The sequence below is a fragment of the Xiphias gladius genome, chromosome 6 (genome assembly GCF_016859285.1).
Source record: "Xiphias gladius isolate SHS-SW01 ecotype Sanya breed wild chromosome 6, ASM1685928v1, whole genome shotgun sequence".
Classification (NCBI taxonomy): Eukaryota; Metazoa; Chordata; class Actinopteri; order Istiophoriformes; family Xiphiidae; genus Xiphias; species Xiphias gladius.
The window spans coordinates 4888974-4908548 of record NC_053405.1 but is presented as its reverse complement, the minus strand read 5'-3'; the positions used below and the strand labels follow the sequence as shown (position 1 = coordinate 4908548).

Here is a 19575-nt window from a genome sequence, read left to right as displayed (position 1 = left end):
ATATGAATAGTCCAAGGCGACAAAAGTATGTGGACACCAAAACATCACACCCACATTTGGTTGTTGAACCTGTTATTCCAAAACCATGGGCGTTAATCTGCTGCTAGAACGGCCTTTGCTACTCTGGAAAGGCTTTTTACAAGATGATGTTGGGCAATAAGGCTTGGCTTGGGGTGCAATTCATCCCAAAGGTGTTGGACGGGGCCGAGGTCATGGCTCTGTGCAGGCCAGTCAAGTTCTTCCACAGCAAACTGGGGAAAACCATTTCCTTATGGACCTGGCCCCGTGCACGGGGGCGTTTTCGTGTTGAAACGGGAGGAGGTCTTTACCAAACCGTTGCCTCAAAGTTGGAGGCCCGAGCCCAAAAACCCTCAGACCAAAAGTACTCAAAAGTATGTTTACAAAGGTCTCTACCTGGCCATAAAGTGCAAAAAGGCTCAGCTCAGTTTTCTACTCAAAAAGCAACTTGTTGTTATTGAAACAGCGTAAGTTAAGATCTGTGCTTGGGACCCTCTGTTTGTGTATCCATGACAGTCGCCTTGTTTTTGTGTGTTTTTATCTAAAAACTGTGAATAAAAAAGGTTTTATTTGGAGGAATTCCTGCTTTCAGAAAAATGTAATTGTGGCTTTGTGGTGTCTTCAAACAAGTAATATGACCATATGAACGATGTACAGCACAGTTTCATGAAGGTAAGCTTTAGCTTTATGCTGGAGACGTTTGTATTGAATATGTGGAAAGGAAAAACAAACAACACCCTTGCTCGGACCACACCCATCCTCGAACCTGGCCTTCATTTTAGACTCGACTACACACCTGTAGAGTCTCATGGCTGCACCTTGTACGCTTGTGGCGCTACTGTGACAAAATCCGTCCACAAACAGACAGACAGACGGACAGACTCTATAAACACCTGTGAAGTTGCTCAAAACCGCCTATGTGGTAGTTCGGGCTACAGTAGGTGTGTCCAGGTGCACTTCTTCCCATGATGGTGAACACACACACACACGCTCACACACGCACACAAGCTTTCGAGGTGAAAACAATACCATCCCCACTGTTGTGGCTGGTAATTAGGGCCTATAACGTTATGTGTTGGAACACATTTTGAGCTTGGGCATGTTATTGTGAATGTGTGTGTGTGTGTGTGTGTGTGTGTGTGTGTGTGTGTGTGTGTGTGTGTGTGTTTGTGCGCGTACTTGTACTTCTATCTTTGGGAGGACCAGTTTTGAGTTATAGAGTGAGGACATTTGGGCCGGTTCTCACAACTTCAGCGGGGTTGGTATGAGGACTGAGACTTGGTTTCGGGGTCCGGGTCAGAATCAGGTTTAGGTTAGGGTTAGGGTTGGGGTTAGGCATCTAGTTGTAATGGACTAGGGAATGCCTTATGCCAATGGGTGTCCTCTATAGATAGGAGTACAAGTGTGTGTTTGTTTGCGTGTGTGTGTGTGTGTGTGTGTGTGTGTGTGTGTGTGTGTGTGTGTGTGTGTGTGTGTGTGCGGGGAATGTTTTTTTTTTCCATTTTTTTTTGTTTTATCCCCCACAATCCGTGAACGCAGCATGAGCGTGTAAGCGGGTCACGTGAGATGCTCCGCTAAGAAAGCAGTGACGTGATAGAGTTCCGTCAGTGTATCCGCGTCTGACAGCCAGCCAGCCCGGGCCAGCGGCTGCCTTGCCCGGCTGAGAAATCCGACGGGGGTCGGTTCCGATCCAGGGGAAAGAGAGCGAGAGGGAGCGGATGAAGGTAGACGACTCATTGTTTTTGTTCCTCTCTCGGGACTCGGGGAACATGTTTTGACACTGATTGGACTCAGAGGTGGGAGAGGATATTATTTTATTTTATTTTATTCTGTCTCTCTCCATCGCTTCCACTGCGCTTCTCCTGCAGCCCACATCAGCGTGCCGCGCATCGCGAAGGACCAACCGCACTCCCGCTGCTCCGCCGCCGCCGCCGCCGCCGCTCTCGCATCCTTCCAGCGGATCGGGGATCCGGATAAAAACGTGCGTGGACGCAGTGGTGTTTTCTCCGGCGTTTACATTAAATCGCGCCTCTGGAAAGGGGACAAACTTGGATAAGATCAGGAAACAACTGCGGGGGGAAAAAAGGCGAGAGGAGGCGAAACATTTTATTGAGTAGAGAGGTAGAAGGGGAGCCCGGGGTGTATTACGGACCCAAGGAGCGGGAGAGGTGGGAGAGCAGCCGCCGCAGCAGAGAGCAGAGGCTTTGTGGTGTCTTCAAACAAGTAATATGACCGTATGAACGATGTACAGCACAGTTTCATGAAGGTAAGCTTTAGCTTTATGCTGGAGACGTTTGTATTGAATATGTGGAAAGGAAAAACAAACAACACTACAAAATCTCTAAAACCCAGTGTGATATAGATTTAAATCTTTCATTTGTTTGTTCAAATCGCGGGAGAACCAAGAATTTCCGCATTAAGATTTAAAATGTATGGTAACTTTTTCATGGCCCGATCCAAATCAGCGCTCCTTGGCGCGCCAAACGCAGTAACTGCCCTTTAATGTAGTAACTCTCTACTCAAACTTTAACTAAAGATCATCTTGCGATGGGATCACACCGGCTGTGGCGCCATATTATTGTTGGTGGTGGAATGGAACGCACAACATGACAGAAGTGAGTTTGGCGAAACAGGTGAACTGTGCCAGATTTGTTTAATATGTCCAATGGCGTGTGACTTCAAACGAATGTGGTCCAGGGGTGCGAATTGGGGGAGTGGGTGGCATGGCCCTTTCCCGACATCTAACGCCCTTCTTCTGGCACCCTGGCTCGGAACACACCCATCCTCGAACCTGGCCTTCATTTTAGACTCGACTACACACCTGTAGAGTCTCATGGCTGCACCTTGTACGCTTGTGGCGCTACTGTGACAAAATCCGTCCACAAACAGACAGACAGACGGACAGACTCTATAAACACCTGTGAAGTTGCTCAAAACCGCCTATGTGGTAGTTCGGGCTACAGTAGGTGTCTCCAGGTGCACTTCTTCCCATGATGGCGCACACACACACACACACACACACACACACACACACACACACACACACACACACACACACACACACGCTCACAAGCTTTCGAGGTGAAAACAATACCATCCCCACTGTCGGGGCTGGTAATTAGGGCCTATAACGTTATGTGTTGGAACACATTTTGAGCTTGGGCATGTTATTGTGAATGTGTGTGTGTGTGTGTGTGTGTGTGTGTGTGTGTGTGTGTGTGTGTGTGTGTGTGTGTGTGTGTTTGTGCGCGTACTTGTACTTCTATCTTTGGGAGGACCAGTTTTGAGTTATAGAGTGAGGACATTTGGGCCGGTTCTCACAACTTCAGCGGGGTTGGTATGAGGGCTGAGACTTGGTTTCGGGGTCCGGGTTAGAATCAGGTTTAGGTTAGGGTTAGGGTTGGGGTTAGGCATCTAGTTGTAATGGACTAGGGAATGCCTTATGCCAATGGGTGTCCTCTATAGATAGAAGTACAAGTGTGTGTTTGTTTGCGTGTGTTTGTGTGTGTGTGTGTGTGTGTGTGTGTGTGTGTGTGTGTGTGTGTGTGTGTGTGTGTGTGTGTGTGCGGGGAATGTTTTTTTTTTTCCATTTTTTTTGTTTTATCCCCCACAATCCGTGAACGCAGCATGAGCGTGTAAGCGGGTCACGTGAGATGCTCCGCTAAGAAAGCAGTGACGTGATAGAGGTCCGTCAGTGTATCCGCGTCTGACAGCCAGCCAGCCCGGGCCAGCGGCTGCCTTGCCCGGCTGAGAAATCCGACGGGGGTCGGTTCCGATCCAGGGGAAAGAGAGCGAGAGGGAGCGGATGAAGGTAGACGACTCATTGTTTTTGTTCCTCTCGGGACTCGGGGAACATGTTTTGACACTGATTGGACTCAGAGGTGGGAGAGGATATTATTTTATTTTATTTTATTCTGTCTCTCTCCATCGCTTCCACTGCGCTTCTCCTGCAGCCCACATCAGCGTGCCGCGCATCGCGAAGGACCAACCGCACTCCCGCTGCTCCGCCGCCGCCGCCGCCGCTCTCGCATCCTTCCAGCGGATCGGGGATCCGGATAAAAACGTGCGTGGACGCAGTGGTGTTTTCTCCGGCGTTTACATTAAATCGCGCCTCTGGAAAGGGGACAAACTTGGATAAGATCAGGAAACAACTGCGGGGGGAAAAAAGGCGAGAGGAGGCGAAACATTTTATTGAGTAGAGAGGTAGAAGGGGAGACCGGGGTGTATTACGGACCCAAGGAGCGGGAGAGGTGGGAGAGCAGCCGCCGCAGCAGAGAACCCCAAAAACCTGCCGGTTCGCTGAGCCTGCGGGGATCCAACGCGTCCGGGGTGTCAGTGTGTGATTAGGAGAGGCGGCGGGAGGAGGAAAGGCACCGAAGCCCAGGCTGCTGCCGGGCGATGGCGCGCAGAGGCACCGGGGCTCGCACACTCCGTCGGCCGACCGCAGCCCTGTCAGCAGCCGCAGCAGCAGCAGCAGCACGATGAGGAGGAGGTATGCAGCACTGCACGTCTCATCGGTCCCCCACATCCTCATTATTCATTTAGCCTTCCCCGCCCTCCTCTCCCCTCCATTACGTCCGGCCGTCCACCTTTCCCAGCCGGCTTGACTAGTGTCCGTCCATCCGTCCCTGAATTTCCCCATCTCTGCCCTTCTTTCCGTGTCCCACACCCTTGATTCTCGTCACCATCGGGGACTTTTTGGACCCCCGGCGTCTCCCTAAAATGATGCACGGGACCCCCCCCTCGGGCAGGTGCTTACGGTAGGCGCATCCCTGCAAAACTGAGAACACTTAAACTATTACTTTACTCCCGAAGGGTGAATGTTGATGACAGCTTTTCATTCCTCCTTGCCCAGAGCAGAGTCATCCCCCCCCCACCTCCTATCAGAGACTCCTGCAGGTAGAGTCTCTGTCATCAAATGGGGGGGGGGTCAGGGGTCCATTCAGTACTCATTTACACAGAATCAAGTTCAGGAATCCCCTCCTTGGACCCGCCAAGAGGCGAGGCCAGACAGCTTCCATTGATCCAGTTCAATTAATAGGTTTTTTAATTGATTATTTATTTTTGCATCCGCTTCATCACGTACATCTGCCTGAGCTATTTGGCACTGAAGCTCGTGCATGCTGACTGCTGAGATGGACCTGGGGGGTTGAGGGGGGGGCAGTAACTAAGCTCAACATCTGGGTGTCCACACGGCCCACCAGACTGTGAAACTTTAACAGGGTCAAAAAATCTCAAACCACCTCGCGATTTATTGCCGTGGCAATCTGAACCGACAATCCTCGACGAGAGAGTCGAAGCGAGGGGGAACGCAGACCGGAGGACCGGAGAACCGGAGAACCGGGGACCGCCTTTAGTAACGAGGTGAAACAGAAAAGCCGCTAGAATTAAAAGTTGTGGGAAGGGAGTGGATATCACTCTCGCTGAGTGGGAGAAAATCACTGTCATATAATATTTACAACGGCTACGGTGGCTCGGAGCTGCCAAAGCTTTATTTCCCAGAGGTCTCTTGTATTTCTGAGGCGAGTTTTAAGAGGCCGCCCGATCCTCTGTCGCAGCTTTTTTTTTTTTTTTTTAAAAAAGGAGAAATGAATCTGAATGTTGCGCCCCGTGTCTACATTATATGGCTTTGACTTGTGTGTTAAAGGGCCAGTTCCAATAAAGTACAAAAAAACCCATTTTTCTTTCCTGGTTTTGGCCTTATCTGGTAAAGTTTTGATATCTGTCTCAGATTTCTGCCCCCACGCCAATACAGTGTAGGTGAGTGGGACTGCATTTTGTATTTGTGCATTTAGGGCTGCAACTATTACACAGTTATCGATTATTCGGCCTGTTTTCTTTTTTCTTCTTGATAAATTGATTAATCGTTCGTTCTTCAAAATGTCAGAAAACAATGAAGAATGCTCCTTACAGTTTCCTAAAACCCAAGGTGACATCTTCAAATTGCTTTTTATTTTTCAGGATATTCTGTTTACTGTTACACTGGACAGAGAAAAGAATAAAACACTCAATTTAGAATCTGAACCAGGGAAATGTTTGGGGAAATGTTTTGGCATTTTTGCTTGAAACTAAACGATTATCAAAGTAGTTGCTTCGTTAAATAGCTGTCGATCGGCTAATAGAACAGTGGACTTCATCATTTTGGTTGGATCCTTTAAGGATTAGATATGGTCATGTTGTGTGACGGTGGTTCCCCAGTGACCCGGCCCAGATCTGACCAGACTCTAGTGATGAAGGGTAAAAAAAAACACACACACACACACACACACACACACACACACACACACACACACACACACACACACACAGCTGGTCATCCAGTGTCACTCATGTGCTGTGAAACACACAGCAGGAATGCGGCCCTCCCTCTCTCAGCGGTCCTCTCCCAGTTGAGTCACATATACACCACACATTTTCAAAGGGTCACTTCAACCTAAATACCCCCCCAAAAAAAAACCATTTTCTCTTTTCCTTGCAGTTATTATCAGGACTGTTTCCTGGACAGAAAGTTCCTTTCCAGGGGAAAACTCCACACGGCAAGTTGAACATCCAGAGGCACAGGGACACTTTGAGATTGCTGTGAAATTCCAAATGTGCCCCCGAATGCACCGAACCCCACCAGTCACACCAATTCCCATTTGTATTTGGGTTCTGGATCTTTCAGTTAAAATGTAGATCCGCGTGTTGGCTGAGCCGTAACTCTTTAACGCCACGTGGTGCAATTGAGAGTGCTTGATAACTAGTTAGCAAGCGAGCAGAGAAGTCTGAACGGTTAGCTTTTAAGTGAAAAAGATGCTTCAAAAGTAATGAATAAACTATTCGAAACTTAGCGAAAAGTTATGGATGAATGGTTAATACAGAAAACTTAAAGTAATGGATAAGCATTTGAAATACTTCTCTAAAAATCATGGATAAATGGTTGAAGTAAACAGTTAAAACTAATGGATTAACAGTTGAAATAGTTATCTAAAGTAATGAAAAAACTAGCTTAATAGCTAAATGTAATGGATAAATGGTTGAAATAAAGGTAATGGCTAATGAGATGAAATAGCTTATGGAAAGGTTTAGCCTAGCTAAATTGAAAGCATAAACAGTTGACTTAGTTAGCTAAAAGTAACTGATAAATTGTTTTAAAAAGTTAGCTAAAAGCAATGCATAGCTGAAATAGCTTAAAGTAGCGGGGCAGTGAAACCAGTTAGCTAAAAGTATTAGCTGAACCGCTAAAATAGTTAGAAGTTTTGGCTAAATGGCAGTAACGTCTTCTGCCACTGTAGCAGCAATGCACCAAAACAACCCAAACATTGTCAGTTCAGTTCTATGACAGAACATTGTAACAATATCAACTCTTGTAATAGTGAAAAGTGTTAAATAACATCCAGTTTAAAAGCAGCTCAGATGAACACATGTGCAACAGGACGGCTGGTGTTGGATAAAGGGGTATTCGAGTTCATGATGACTGTGGGTTGCATTTGGGGAAAAAAAAAAGGTTGGGAACTACTATCTTATACAATACAATATTAATGAAACATTTAAATTCGCTCAAGAATATCAAAACCCCATTCCTCACTTTAGCAAAGAAGAATTGGGAATACCAGCTGGTCAAATAACTCTGGTTCAGACGGAGAGAGAGTCAAAGTTAGGAAGAGGAAGAGCGACAACACCATCCCTCCCCTCAATTTCGCCTCTTTTCTTTGCAGTCTTTGCGAACTTTCCTGCGCAATCAGATGGTAAACAACAGTCAGAAGACGACAGGTTAGTTGAGGAGTAGCGCAGCCGAACGAACGGGGTTTGAGGAAAGTGACCGGGAGAAAGGGGGGTTAAGATGAGACCGCAGCAGCCGCTGAGGGGAGAGGTGTGGCCTCGCCAGCAGCCTCCTTTCTTTTGTAGTTTATTTGATGGTGTTGATGATGTGAGGAGGATGAAGGAGACTCCGCTGACACCATCTTGATTGCATACGAAGGTTTATTACAAAGAAGAACTGCGTCAAGTCAAGCATCTGCAGATCTGCTTGTGAGAGGGTGTGAAGCCGATGAACAGCTCTGAAATTCAGCCTTGGTCACCGACTCTTAAATAGGAGAGTTGTTTTCCTAAAAACTGTCACTCACATATGGTTTTAGTTACAAAGCATTACCTGCCTTTGGGAACTGCAAGACCCCTTCTGAGGACCTTTGACCTGTGGCCTCTGAGCCATATCTCTATTTTCACGCGTGCTTTATATTCTACATATATGACCATACACCTCACTTTCAAACATCTGCTCTGAAGCAACCCCGGGACTGAATTCCCTGGGTGACGCTTTTAAAAAAAAAAAACGGCTCAAAAGCAGATCAGAAAAGCAGAAATGAAATTCCCGAAACTCGCGGCTGTGCAGGCCAAGCCACAATGGCAGTGAAAGTAGTTCAGATGCTTCCTGCCAACATAAGCAAGACAGTCTCTTCTCTAAGAGAGGTCTCTCAGAGAGGCTGAGCGGTGGGAGATAAAGATTTTTCTAAAGACAATAACATTTCTTTAGACCTAGCTTTGTTTTTTGGCTCGCAACTGGAATGCTGACAATGGAGATTGAGCAACGGAGCCAGGGCAGAGTCTGAAATTAAATAGAAATAAAGTACATAACTATTTTTAGCAGTTTAAGTATCAAAAATACTTCCTGTGCAGTAAAAAAAAAAAAGGCTCTTATGAGTATTATATAATTACATATTGTATTACTGGATTATTACTTTTGTATTAATGTAAGTAGCAATTTACTGCTGTAGTGAGTCCAGGGGGAGCTACTTTTAACTAGTTTATGAAGTGAAAGACAATTGAGCAGCACTAGCTGATGCACTGGAGTATTTGCTTTATTCAGCTAATTCAATTTATTCAAATAAGCAACTACTTTGATAATTTGTTAATCATCAGTCATAAATGCCAAACATTTGCTGTCTCTCTTTGGCTTATATGACAGTAAACCGAATATCGTTTGGGTTTTAGCCTGTTGTCCGGACAGAAGAACATACTTGAAAATGCTATTTTGTTACTCTGGGAATAACATGACAGGCATTTTTCATCATTTTATAAAAGTTTTAATAGATGGAGCAGTTAATGATTTAATTGCGCTAATAATGGGCAGATTAATCAATGATGAAAATACTTTGTAGTTTCAGCCCTGAGGAGAGATGGTCCTCATTCGGCCACAACATTCGTGACTTCTTTGACAAGACAGTGTTTTGTCATATGTCAGGTTTTTTTTTTCAAGAACCCCGTATGACCATGAGCCGCAACACTTCTTTATTACTAAAATGAATCACAAATGGAGTGTTATTAATCGAAAGGAGAACCTCACTCAGCCACTTGATCAGTCCCGCCTGTTTCAATGAAGCAGAATTTAACTTCTAGCTTCAGCGAACAGCCCCTCTTAACACCTCGCCAATGGAAGCTGCGTTTTTTTTTTTTTTTCCCGAGGAAAATGTGCCACCGTCACAAAGTGCGCCGTTTTTACTGAATGAAGGTCAGGTCCTCGTCGACATCAGCGGCGCTCGTTCTGCATGCATTACACACTTTGTGGAGGCACAAATGGGCTAGCCTGTTTTATGTAGGCGTGGAAACAAAGAAAGCTACCTTTGGAGATGGGTGTGCGTACCTCGTTGCAGAAAGTCTCTCCTCGTTGTATCATGTTTTCTTTCTCCCTCCAGGTTTGAAGCTGATGTGGTTACAGAGACAACCCTCTAATGTATGCCTAGTATGTCACCGCCGTGTTACTCCCCCAGCCTTCGTTCTGATTATTGACCGCTGCAGAATGATTGGGGCTTTAATTAGTGCTAGTGTAACTAATTGGCTTGCACAGAAGTGACTTTGATTGGAGGCAGAAAATGAATTAATGAGGAGAGGCATTGACGGATTAAATGGAACTGCTGAAAAGTAGAGATGGATGCCCAATCTCTCAGCGGAATTGGCATTTCCATCGAAAAAACAAAAAAACAAAGTCACACACTCAGCGATTCATGGCCGTCTACATGTGAGTGTGTGGGCGGGTCGATGTGGCCGCGTGTGGGCATCCACCTCGCCTGTGTGTGTCTCTGTGCACGTGTGTATTTGTGTGTATGCTGCGTGCGCCCCTCTGTGTGTGCACACTTCATCGGAGCTCACGTAACTAGCTGCTCATTTCGTTGGCAGGAGAAATCTCTCAAGCACTGGATGTGCTGTGATGTAAAGTATGTTAACCTTTAAAACAAAGCCGGCTCTGGCCCCTCTCATTCTCCTTTAATTGCTCGCGCTGGGTAAGCTCACTCGCCTGAAAAGGTTATCGTGTTCCTCGCCAGTTGTCATGGCGAATGGGCAAACACAGCAGGAAATGAAAATTGGAAGTTTAGAAAATCTGCCTCACACTAAGCCGGCATGTAGCATTTGCTCAAAAAATAATGCTCTGTTGTTCGATATCTTCAAAATTATTTGAAAGCAGGCAGACAAATAAACAAGAGGGCAGTGCAGGCAGTCAGTAGATTAATACACTCTGGAAGGAAGGATGGATTCGAGTCTTGCACTGCTGCTACATTAATATTCACTAGCGTCTCGCACAACCTGCAAGTTTCTGCTGTCATACTCTGTATTTTCTGGTGATGTGTGTGTGTGTTTGTGACTTAGAGTGCGCGGGAATGATGATGTATGCATCCAGTGTGGGTATAATGTGTGGATATGTGCCTCTCGTGTGAGTCCACACACAACTGATTTTGTGTGCAGTATTTGGTGTGTATATGATTATTTACAATGCGCGGCAAATTTAGTGCGTGTGCAAACTTATTGTTTGCCTTGGTGAGTTACAGAATCAGTTGTTCCTCCCGTGGTGCACAACTCCCTGAGGGCAACAAGTGCAATCATTTATTTCGTATTTTTCTCTGTTGTTATTCCGTTGTTCTGTTACGTTTATGTGTTTGCATGTGTACAGTCACGTACCTGTTTCTTTGTGCGTCCGGTACCTATGCCCGTTAGTGTTAGAAGCCCGAGCAGCCCCGGTGGTCACGGCTAGACAGTGGGCGAGCCGAAGGTGGAAGGTGAATGGCCGGTGAAGGCTTTTATTGTCGGGGGCTGGCTCAGGCTGCGGCACCACTGCCTGCTGGAGCCTGAAAACTAATTTTGACAGATGCATCTCTTCCCGAGCTGTCAGCGCGTGGTGGGGGGCTGATGACACGCGCTCGCCCAAGCAGCTTGCTGTAGTGTTAGCCGGCACCACGTTGAGCAAACCTGCAATTTATACGTCTGCCCTAGGCATTAAGCTGAATAATGACATGCAAGAGGCAGCCGCCACCTCGCCATGCCAGTGCCAGCTAAGAGGTTCTACAAAGAACTTTACAGAATATTTGACATTTTTCATTATTTTTAGATGGTCTTAACTGTGAGATGGGTTTGTGATGATCTAGGTTTTTTTTTATTTTCTGTTATTGTGTAAAGAAACAGAGAAATGTGCTCACTGAGTCAGTTGTTTACTGTGAGGTGGAATTGTTCTAAAAATGTGTTTTGTGCTGTGTCTCAGCAACTAAGCACACATCTGGATGCGCCTTTTTTTTTTTTTATCAACCATGCAGATGCACTGTATGCGCAGTAATTTTCTGCAGCAGCAGTATTCCCTTCTGCCGCTGACATGCTCGCAACAGTATTCTCTAAATTTCACATTTTCTTTCCTCAGGAAGCCACTTCCGCAGAGCCTGCCGCGTTCTACGTCCCTGTTCAATCGGAGATGCTACAACACTGTTATATTGATTCAGCCTCTCCCTTTCAAAATGATAAGTCCGCTTACCAAAAGAGCCGTTTCCCATAGTGGGCACCGCATCCGCAGAAAGCTCTAATTGGGGCTTTTGCATCTGGAAGAAATTCATTCAGAGTGTTGTAAAACAAACCATAAATAAAATGATTAAGGAACAAGCTTGGATCTTCCCACAAGTAGAATAAAAAACACATCTGCAACTTAGACAATTGACATATGGCTCAGTGCCAGTGAATAAGAATTGCTGTTTTGGACCGCTGCCAAGACCGTTTTCTCTGTTTCTTTTTTTCTCTTTTCAGATTAGAGAGAGCAAACAGAGAGGAGGTGACCCTTATCATATCCTGAAGGAGACAAGACATAGAGCATGACCCTGTGTTTGTCTGCCGTGCCAAACAAGAGCCAGGGAGAAGCCCTGATGGCAAGGGAATCCTTGCCTTCCTAGCTCCATCAGGAACCCTTTTAAACCTGCTCCAAGCTGCACCGGCGGACTCAAACGTTCCCTACTCCACCAGGAGGCTCGCTCCAACCCATCTGCCAGCTCAGATAACCCTCTGATTGTTGGCAACCACATGTTTGAGGTGACTGTATGTGACTGCCGCCGCCGCCCATTCTTGAGCAGCAGCAGCCTCCTGCAACCCCGATCTGCACCATGCAGTGGAGACGGCGGCACTGCTGTCCCATCAAGATGACCTGGACCGTCAAGCGTTCGCTCTTTCGGACCCACGTGGCAGGCCTTCTCTCGCTGGCTCTCCTCTTCACCCTCTTTTTATTTTTCAGCCACCAGGACTGGCTGCCGGGACGCAGTGGGCCCCGGGAAAACCCACTGGCCTACACCATTAGGGGCTTCCGCATCCCCAAGGGAGAAGCCAACCAGAGCAGCTCCCTGAGGAGCATGTGGAGGGAGACGGGGTATGTGGCACCAAAGCCTCTGCTCAACCTCAGCTCTCAGCAGGCGGAGGGGGCGGCAGGAGAGGCAGGAGGAGGGGGAGGTGGAGGAGGAGCCAGGATGGGCGTAATGGGGCTTGGGGACTCCATGAGCACCAACAACAGTTTACAGAAGGAGATGGGTGTGGGAGGGAAGCTCAGTGCTCAGCCCTACCGCTACATCCTGAACGAGCCCTTCAAGTGCAGAGACATCACCCCCTTTCTTATACTCCTCATCGCCGCAGAACCCACCCAGGCCGATGCCCGCAACGCCATCCGCCATACATGGGGGAATGAGAGTGTAGCAATGGGCCTGGGGTTTGTCCGTCTCTTCCTGCTCGGTACGGGAAAGAGCTCCGACACCTTCCTTCAGAGCAGCATAGAGGAAGAGAGCCGCGTTTACCACGACATCATCCAACAGGACTATCAGGACACTTACTACAACCTGACCATCAAAACCCTGATGGGCATGAACTGGGTGGCCACCTATTGCCCACATGCCTCCTATGTGATGAAGACAGACAGCGACATGTTTGTCAATACTGAGTATCTCATCCAAAAGCTGCTGAAGCCCGAGCTGCCTCCCAAGCAGAGGTACTTCACTGGCTACCTGATGAGGGGCTATGCACCAAATCGGAACAAGGACAGCAAGTGGTACATGCCGCCAGAGCTGTACCCAAGTGAGCGCTACCCGATATTCTGCTCTGGCACGGGGTACGTGTTCTCAGGGGACATGGCCGAGCTGATCTACCAGGCCTCCCTCAGCATACGCAGGCTGCACTTGGAGGACGTTTACGTGGGGATCTGCTTGGCGAAGCTGCGCATCGACCCAGCGCCCCCTCCCAATGAGTTCCTCTTCAACCATTGGCGGGTATCTTACTCCAGTTGTAAGTACAGCCACCTGATCACGTCCCATCAGTTCCACCCCAATGAACTCATCAAGTACTGGAACCACTTGCAGAGCAACAAGCACAACGCCTGTATCAACATGGCCAAGGAAAAGAACGGCAGGTATAGACACCGAAAGTTTCACGGAGAGAGGCCTCCATGATGCGTCCTGTGACTACCACCCGCTTCAAAACAAGGGAGATGGGCGCGCTGCAACTGCAGCGGTTGGGGGGCATGTTGAACTCAGCACTATACACTATATGAGGAAAAGCACATTGTTTTTGGTATTGTGTACAGTCGATGATCCAAACTATTTTTTTAATTTGAGAAAAAATGTTAAGTATTGTAAACCCGTTGAGCTATCTCTAAAGGGCAGAGTGGGGGACATGTCTGTGCGATGTGGAGAATGCACAAAAATTGCAACTCAACAGTGGTGTTTATGATAATTCAGGTGCCAACAGAACAGTGGTAATTCATGCTACAGTTAATGTCAGGGTTCTCCTCTAAAGGGTAGTAAAGTACGTCACGCTCTACCAGTGCTACTAGAAAAACAAAAATGAAGACACTTTTGTGTTTACACAGACAAAGGGAAATGTGTATTATGTGGAAAGTTTCACTACCTAAATATGAATGAAAGTATCTTTGACGTTGACCAGTTATGCTGCCCTGTTTTTCGGTGTTTACTTTACATATTTATCAAAGAACACAACTTTAACAAGAAGGTTTATCAGTCATATACTGTATTTTATTTAAGAAAAAAATCAACATGAAAGCATTCAGAATCAGGTCAGAGATGACTGAGATTGTATTTTTTAAAGCTTTACATTGAGTATGACTGCACTTGAGCAAATGTGCAATGAATCAATTACCAATTAAATGTACTGAATTCATTTTGCTTGTAGTTGTGTGTGTATTTTCTCTGGGATCCTTCACGAAACAGGAATTCGAGCAGCTCATTGTAAATGTATATACACGCCACTGGCGGCAAATGAAGGGCTGGGATCTAATTCAGTGTGACTGTTAATCAACTTTCAGTGGATTCACATTGTGACTATTTAAACCTGGTAATATATTGCATAAGTCTGTTGTCAAAATTAATGAGCAAATTTTTCATCATAAACCAAAGAAAAGTACTCAAGTTTTTATGCGTTTGTGAAGAAGTGAAGTGATTAGATTGGATTTCAGTGGAGCACAATTAAATTTGCATCGAACATCAATTACAAAACGTAAAATGCTTTTATCCATATTGTGATATTAGTTTCAACCATATCTCCTAACCTGGAAAGCTAATTTGGAAACCAGGAGCCAGTTGTGGTCAAAAGAAATTGATTTCATCTCCTGTTATTGCCTAGACTTCTCTCATCACATCTTTTCTTAATTGCTCCCTTGTATGACTCCTGATGGCGGCTTTGGTACTCAACAATTATACCATCTAAAAACACAATTCTGAACAAACCAGGCAAATGATGTGTATTTTCTACAAGCATAACCACTGATCGTTAATAAAAAGTAATATTGTATTCAGTGGACCTCGGAGAAATGCATTAACTTCCAAACAGAAAAGTAAAACATTCAGAGAAATTCAGAGAAGTTCAGGTCAGGTAGAAACAATGTGAAGACAAGCAATCTCAAGGCTGAGTGATGAGAAATGAATTAAACATTGATCTCTTCAGTGTCCCCGGGGTACATAAAATATTCCGCAGCAAAACCCCTAAGTTTAGATTTTAATTAAAAATGAATGCATCCGATTTTGAGAGGCTGTCAGTGTTGCTACAGACGGAGCTGAACTTTCAGCTTGTGTAAGTGTGTGTGTGTGTGTATTTATGGGTTTGTGTGTGCATTGGGGTGGAGGGAGGCAATAAATAAACACACACTCCAGTGCTCAGGGCCACCAACAAAAAGGGCCTATATAATTGGGTGATGACTTAAAATAGCCTATATCAGATTAAGGTAATTTAATTAAACTAATTGTGAGCAGGGGCACCTGCACTTTTCCCAGAGTCTTCATTACACATCTGTCAGTGTAGTTTTAATCACCTGTACATTTGAGTGATTCTGTTTAGGGAGCTGTAAAATGAGTAGAGTTCACACAATGGTCAATTTTAAGCCGCTAATCACTAAGCGGAGGAGTGCTAAGGAAGGAAGACGCGGAAATGATGAAGGCGGCAGAGGGCGAGGATATCAAGATGTTCATCTCAGATAAACTGCACAGCGGCAAGGAATTAGTTGATGCTGGAGCTACAGGCAAAGAGACAACGGCTTTATTTGTTACTTTGCATGCACTCATGTAAGAGTTAGTGCAACTTTATCAACCTTACTTCAACAGTAATCAGACCAGTTATATAGTTTCAGGGAGATTTTGCGGGAGCTATCACAGAGCAGAGTCTGTCAGCACACATTTTCTATATTTATCACTGCAGTGTGCGTCGCATGTACGGTTGCAAACTGTCAGCTGCATCTATTTTGGAGAAATTAAATACGAGAACAGCAAAGGTGTGTTTTGTCTTTTTGGATTTACCTCAGGCAATAAGTAAGGGATCTGGTTACATATATGTTATGTAAATCTGTATGTTCTTTGTCAATGACGGGAACTTCAGCATCTCTCAGGTCTCAGAATCTTTTTATTTAAGCGTCAGAAACATCCTTGAGAGACATCCCTACAGAATTTTGTACATAAAGATGGGGGAAAAATTAAAGGGAAAAACCAACAAGGTATCTCAGCAAGACTGCTGGGCCACCACATTCTGCCACAACAGCTTCAGTGCGCCATGGCACCGATGCTCCAAGTCTCTGGAGCTCTACTGGAGGGGTTGAACGCCATTCTTCCCAAAGATCTTCCCTCATTTGGTCTTTTGATGATGGTGGTGGTGGAGAGCGCTGTCTAACACGCCCGTCCAAAATCTCCCGTCTAGGTGTTCAGCCGGGCTGAGATCCGGTGACTGCGAAGGCCACAGCATACGCTTCACATAGTCAAAACATTTTCTTGACCCCTCGTGCCCTATGGATTGGGGGGAGGGGGCGCTGTGTTCCTGGAAGAGACAGCTCCCATCAGGATAGAAATGTTTCATCAAAGGTTAAAGGTGATCACTCAGAACAACCTCTGTAATGATTTGCAGCGACCCTTCCCTCTAAGGGGCCAAGTGGACCCCAACCCCCACACGGCATAGCAGAGCCACCTGATCCCCTCACTTTTGGGGTCAAGCATTCAGGCCTGTAACATTCGCTTGGTGTACGCCACACATGCACTGGCCCACTTGTGGAGGGTATGGTGAAGGACGACTCATCTGACCATACCACTTTTTCCCACATCTCTGTAGACCGGTGCCCATGTCTTTTTTTTTTGTTTTTTTACCACTGAACTCTCAAATGTGCATTGATCTCTGTAATGAGGGGGTCTGTGCACTGCAACCCTACTGTAATACCCCTCTCTACGTAACTGTCGGCGGACTGTTCTTGCTGACGCAGTCTGATCGCGTCCTGCACTGACATTCTTAGTAACCTGAGGAAGAGTTACTCTGCTGTTTTTCCACACACATCACACCAATGAACGATCATCACAGTCATCAAATGTGCGCTGTCAACCGCTAGTTCCAGCTCTGTTTACCGACGTCTTTCCCATAGATCCAAATTCAGTTGAGCAGTCTTTGTGACTGAAGCTCCTGCCAGCCGTGCCCCAACAGTGAACCCTCTTTCAAAGTCACTTAGATCTTTTCCTCTTGCCAGCTTGATAGAAAAACAGAACAAACTGGGTCTGCTAAGCAATTGTTACACATGCCACAGAGCATGATTGGATGTCAATTGCTTAACTGTAAAAAAAAAGCAAAAAGTCAAAGTTTATTTAGTATATTACCTTTCAAGCTTTCATAACCTCGTAGATTTGAACCCACTAATTCAGTCCCAATTTTGCATCCTCTGGTTCAAGTTGATCCAGCGTTTACATTTTTGACATGTTCGTCTCACGGCTATTCAACAGAGGTCGGTACTGCCGACTACCGCAGTACACACAGTGAAGCTTACACCTGAAAACACAGAAACAAGCAGTGGGCTCTATGCCTGCCCTGCTTTGCCCGATCGCGATCAACATCGCTCAGTACAGACTTGCACATGCCCCCATACCTTGTGTGTACATATACAGCAGCTCCCTTGGCAAGATTTAAGTCCAATTTCTGCCTATAACTTCTGAATCATAGCAACCTCCATTTCCTGATAAGTGAGCCTGACTGATATACTCCACAACATTTAAATAATCATTTCAGCCAGTCTGTTCAAATTTCCCTAAAATTGTTGTTTACCATATACAGTTGAATGCGAACGTTTGGGCAACACTGGGCAAACAACATAATTTGTTGATTTTTGAAGCAAAAAGTCAAAGTAAACACAATCCCTGCAGCAAACAGACATTAAACATAGGCCTTTATTCAAATGTTAATGCACTGTTACGTGTTCTTTCATAAACTCCAGGGACTGAATTTACCACCATACAAAATGGACACCTTGGGTTAAGATGATTCTGTCAAAGATAAAAGTAATTCACCGTTTCTATTTCTCGTGGTGGGAAATAAAACCAAGCCGTTGTGCAGCTGACACTCAATAAAGCCGAGAGATCAGCCCCTGCTTTGGCCACGGCGTTGATGGAGAGCTTCACCAAAAGGCGAACTCTAATAGCTGTGCCGCCTGCCGCTTGACTGTCGCATCAACTAAAAGGTTAAAGTGTGTGTATTTGAAGGGCTTTCTCTGCTAGTTAGTTAGTTAGTTAATGCACTGACCAGCCTTTAGGTCTTACACTGAACCAAACCTTGCAGTCACCAGATCAGCAGTAGATCGAGGAAATCCAGTTTCCTTCTCAAAGCCCCTGTCACTTCAGCCTGGTGCAATCGATGACACACACAGCTGGTCCCTGGTATTCATCACCCTCCGTTAGTAATGACAAAAGCCACGACTCAAAGTGAAAGGATACCGGCCACAAGGTTGGGGATCATTCATACATGTCCTATGCACTCAGAGCTCAGTATTACCAGCGTTTGGCCGCACTCAGCCCCTCAACAAATAATGAAAATGAAGGAGGGCGGGGGAAGGAAAAGGAGTGGGAACAAAGGGGTGGGGGTTAAACCGAGGCAGAGATAGATAAACTTCATCTGCTACCGGGGAGAGGGAAAAGCTTTGCAGGATGAAGTATTGGAAAGTAGGGCGTGAAGCCAAGCGACTGTACAGGTAAAAGAGAAAAGAATGAGGAGGAAAGATAAAATAGCAGGAGGGAGGAAGTGATGAATGAAGGGGAAAGGAGCAGTGACTGATCAGTATTGAAACCCTGTGCTGCTGTAAACATTGTATAAAAGGCTAACAGTGGAAACAGATTGAGATGTCTGCCGTGATGGAGTAGAGACTATAGCCCGGCTTTAACATCACAGCTCACTGTTCCTCAGAAACCAGAGAAGAGAAAATACACTTGAGGAGGAGACAAATCTCCTGACCTTTCCATAACAGCCAGGCCTGGTACCTGACTAATAGCTCTCTGTGGGCATGACTGATGAACCTTAATGGAAGTCTTAGCTTGAAGAATAACTGAATTTGACAAAGAAAATGATAGATGTCGCAAGAGAAAAGCCATTAGCTCATTTACGCAGCGGGGAAGTAAACATTTTAAAGTACAGAAAACGTATTATAACGACTGCTGCCTTACAAACCCAGAGAGCCAAAACAAGACCAGAATCTGATTTTTACTACTTTTTCCTATTTTTTCTCCCACTATCTCTTGTAATTGTAAAATAAACAAAAACAAAAATTTATTTTTGTTTTTATTTTATTTATTTTATTTTTTTTTTTTTTACAAATAATTGTAAAAAACAAAACAAAAAAATAAATAAAATTAGGAAATTCAGATGACCTGACATCTTTGTAATTATTACTGCAAAGCCAGTCAGTAGCTACATCCAATCAGCATAGAGAATAAATACCCTAACACCTGCTAAACTAGCCAAAAGATAACAATATCTTAGCTTAGCAGAGTA

The 19575-nt window shown here is 45.5% G+C and overlaps 1 protein-coding gene across 8 annotated transcripts; it reads left to right on the top strand.

The window, feature by feature from the left end:
- The first annotated feature begins 673 nt into the window (after positions 1 to 673).
- Positions 674 to 14457, top strand: b3galt2 (UDP-Gal:betaGlcNAc beta 1,3-galactosyltransferase, polypeptide 2). 8 transcript variants are annotated; one of them, XM_040129404.1, is made up of 3 exons: positions 1632 to 1742; positions 1887 to 2284; positions 12055 to 14457. In XM_040129404.1, exon 3 carries the CDS (start codon positions 12405 to 12407, stop codon positions 13728 to 13730), a length of 1326 nt encoding a protein of 441 aa, XP_039985338.1. In that variant the 5' UTR covers positions 1632 to 1742; positions 1887 to 2284; positions 12055 to 12404; the 3' UTR covers positions 13731 to 14457. The 8 variants fall into 8 exon arrangements, with proteins under 8 accessions (XP_039985341.1, XP_039985338.1, XP_039985340.1 ...); XM_040129401.1 differs by lacking the exons at positions 1632 to 1742; positions 1887 to 2284 and adding exons at positions 3729 to 3829; positions 3972 to 4510; XM_040129407.1 differs by lacking the exons at positions 1632 to 1742; positions 1887 to 2284 and adding an exon at positions 674 to 690.
- The last annotated feature ends 5118 nt before the right edge of the window (positions 14458 to 19575 follow it).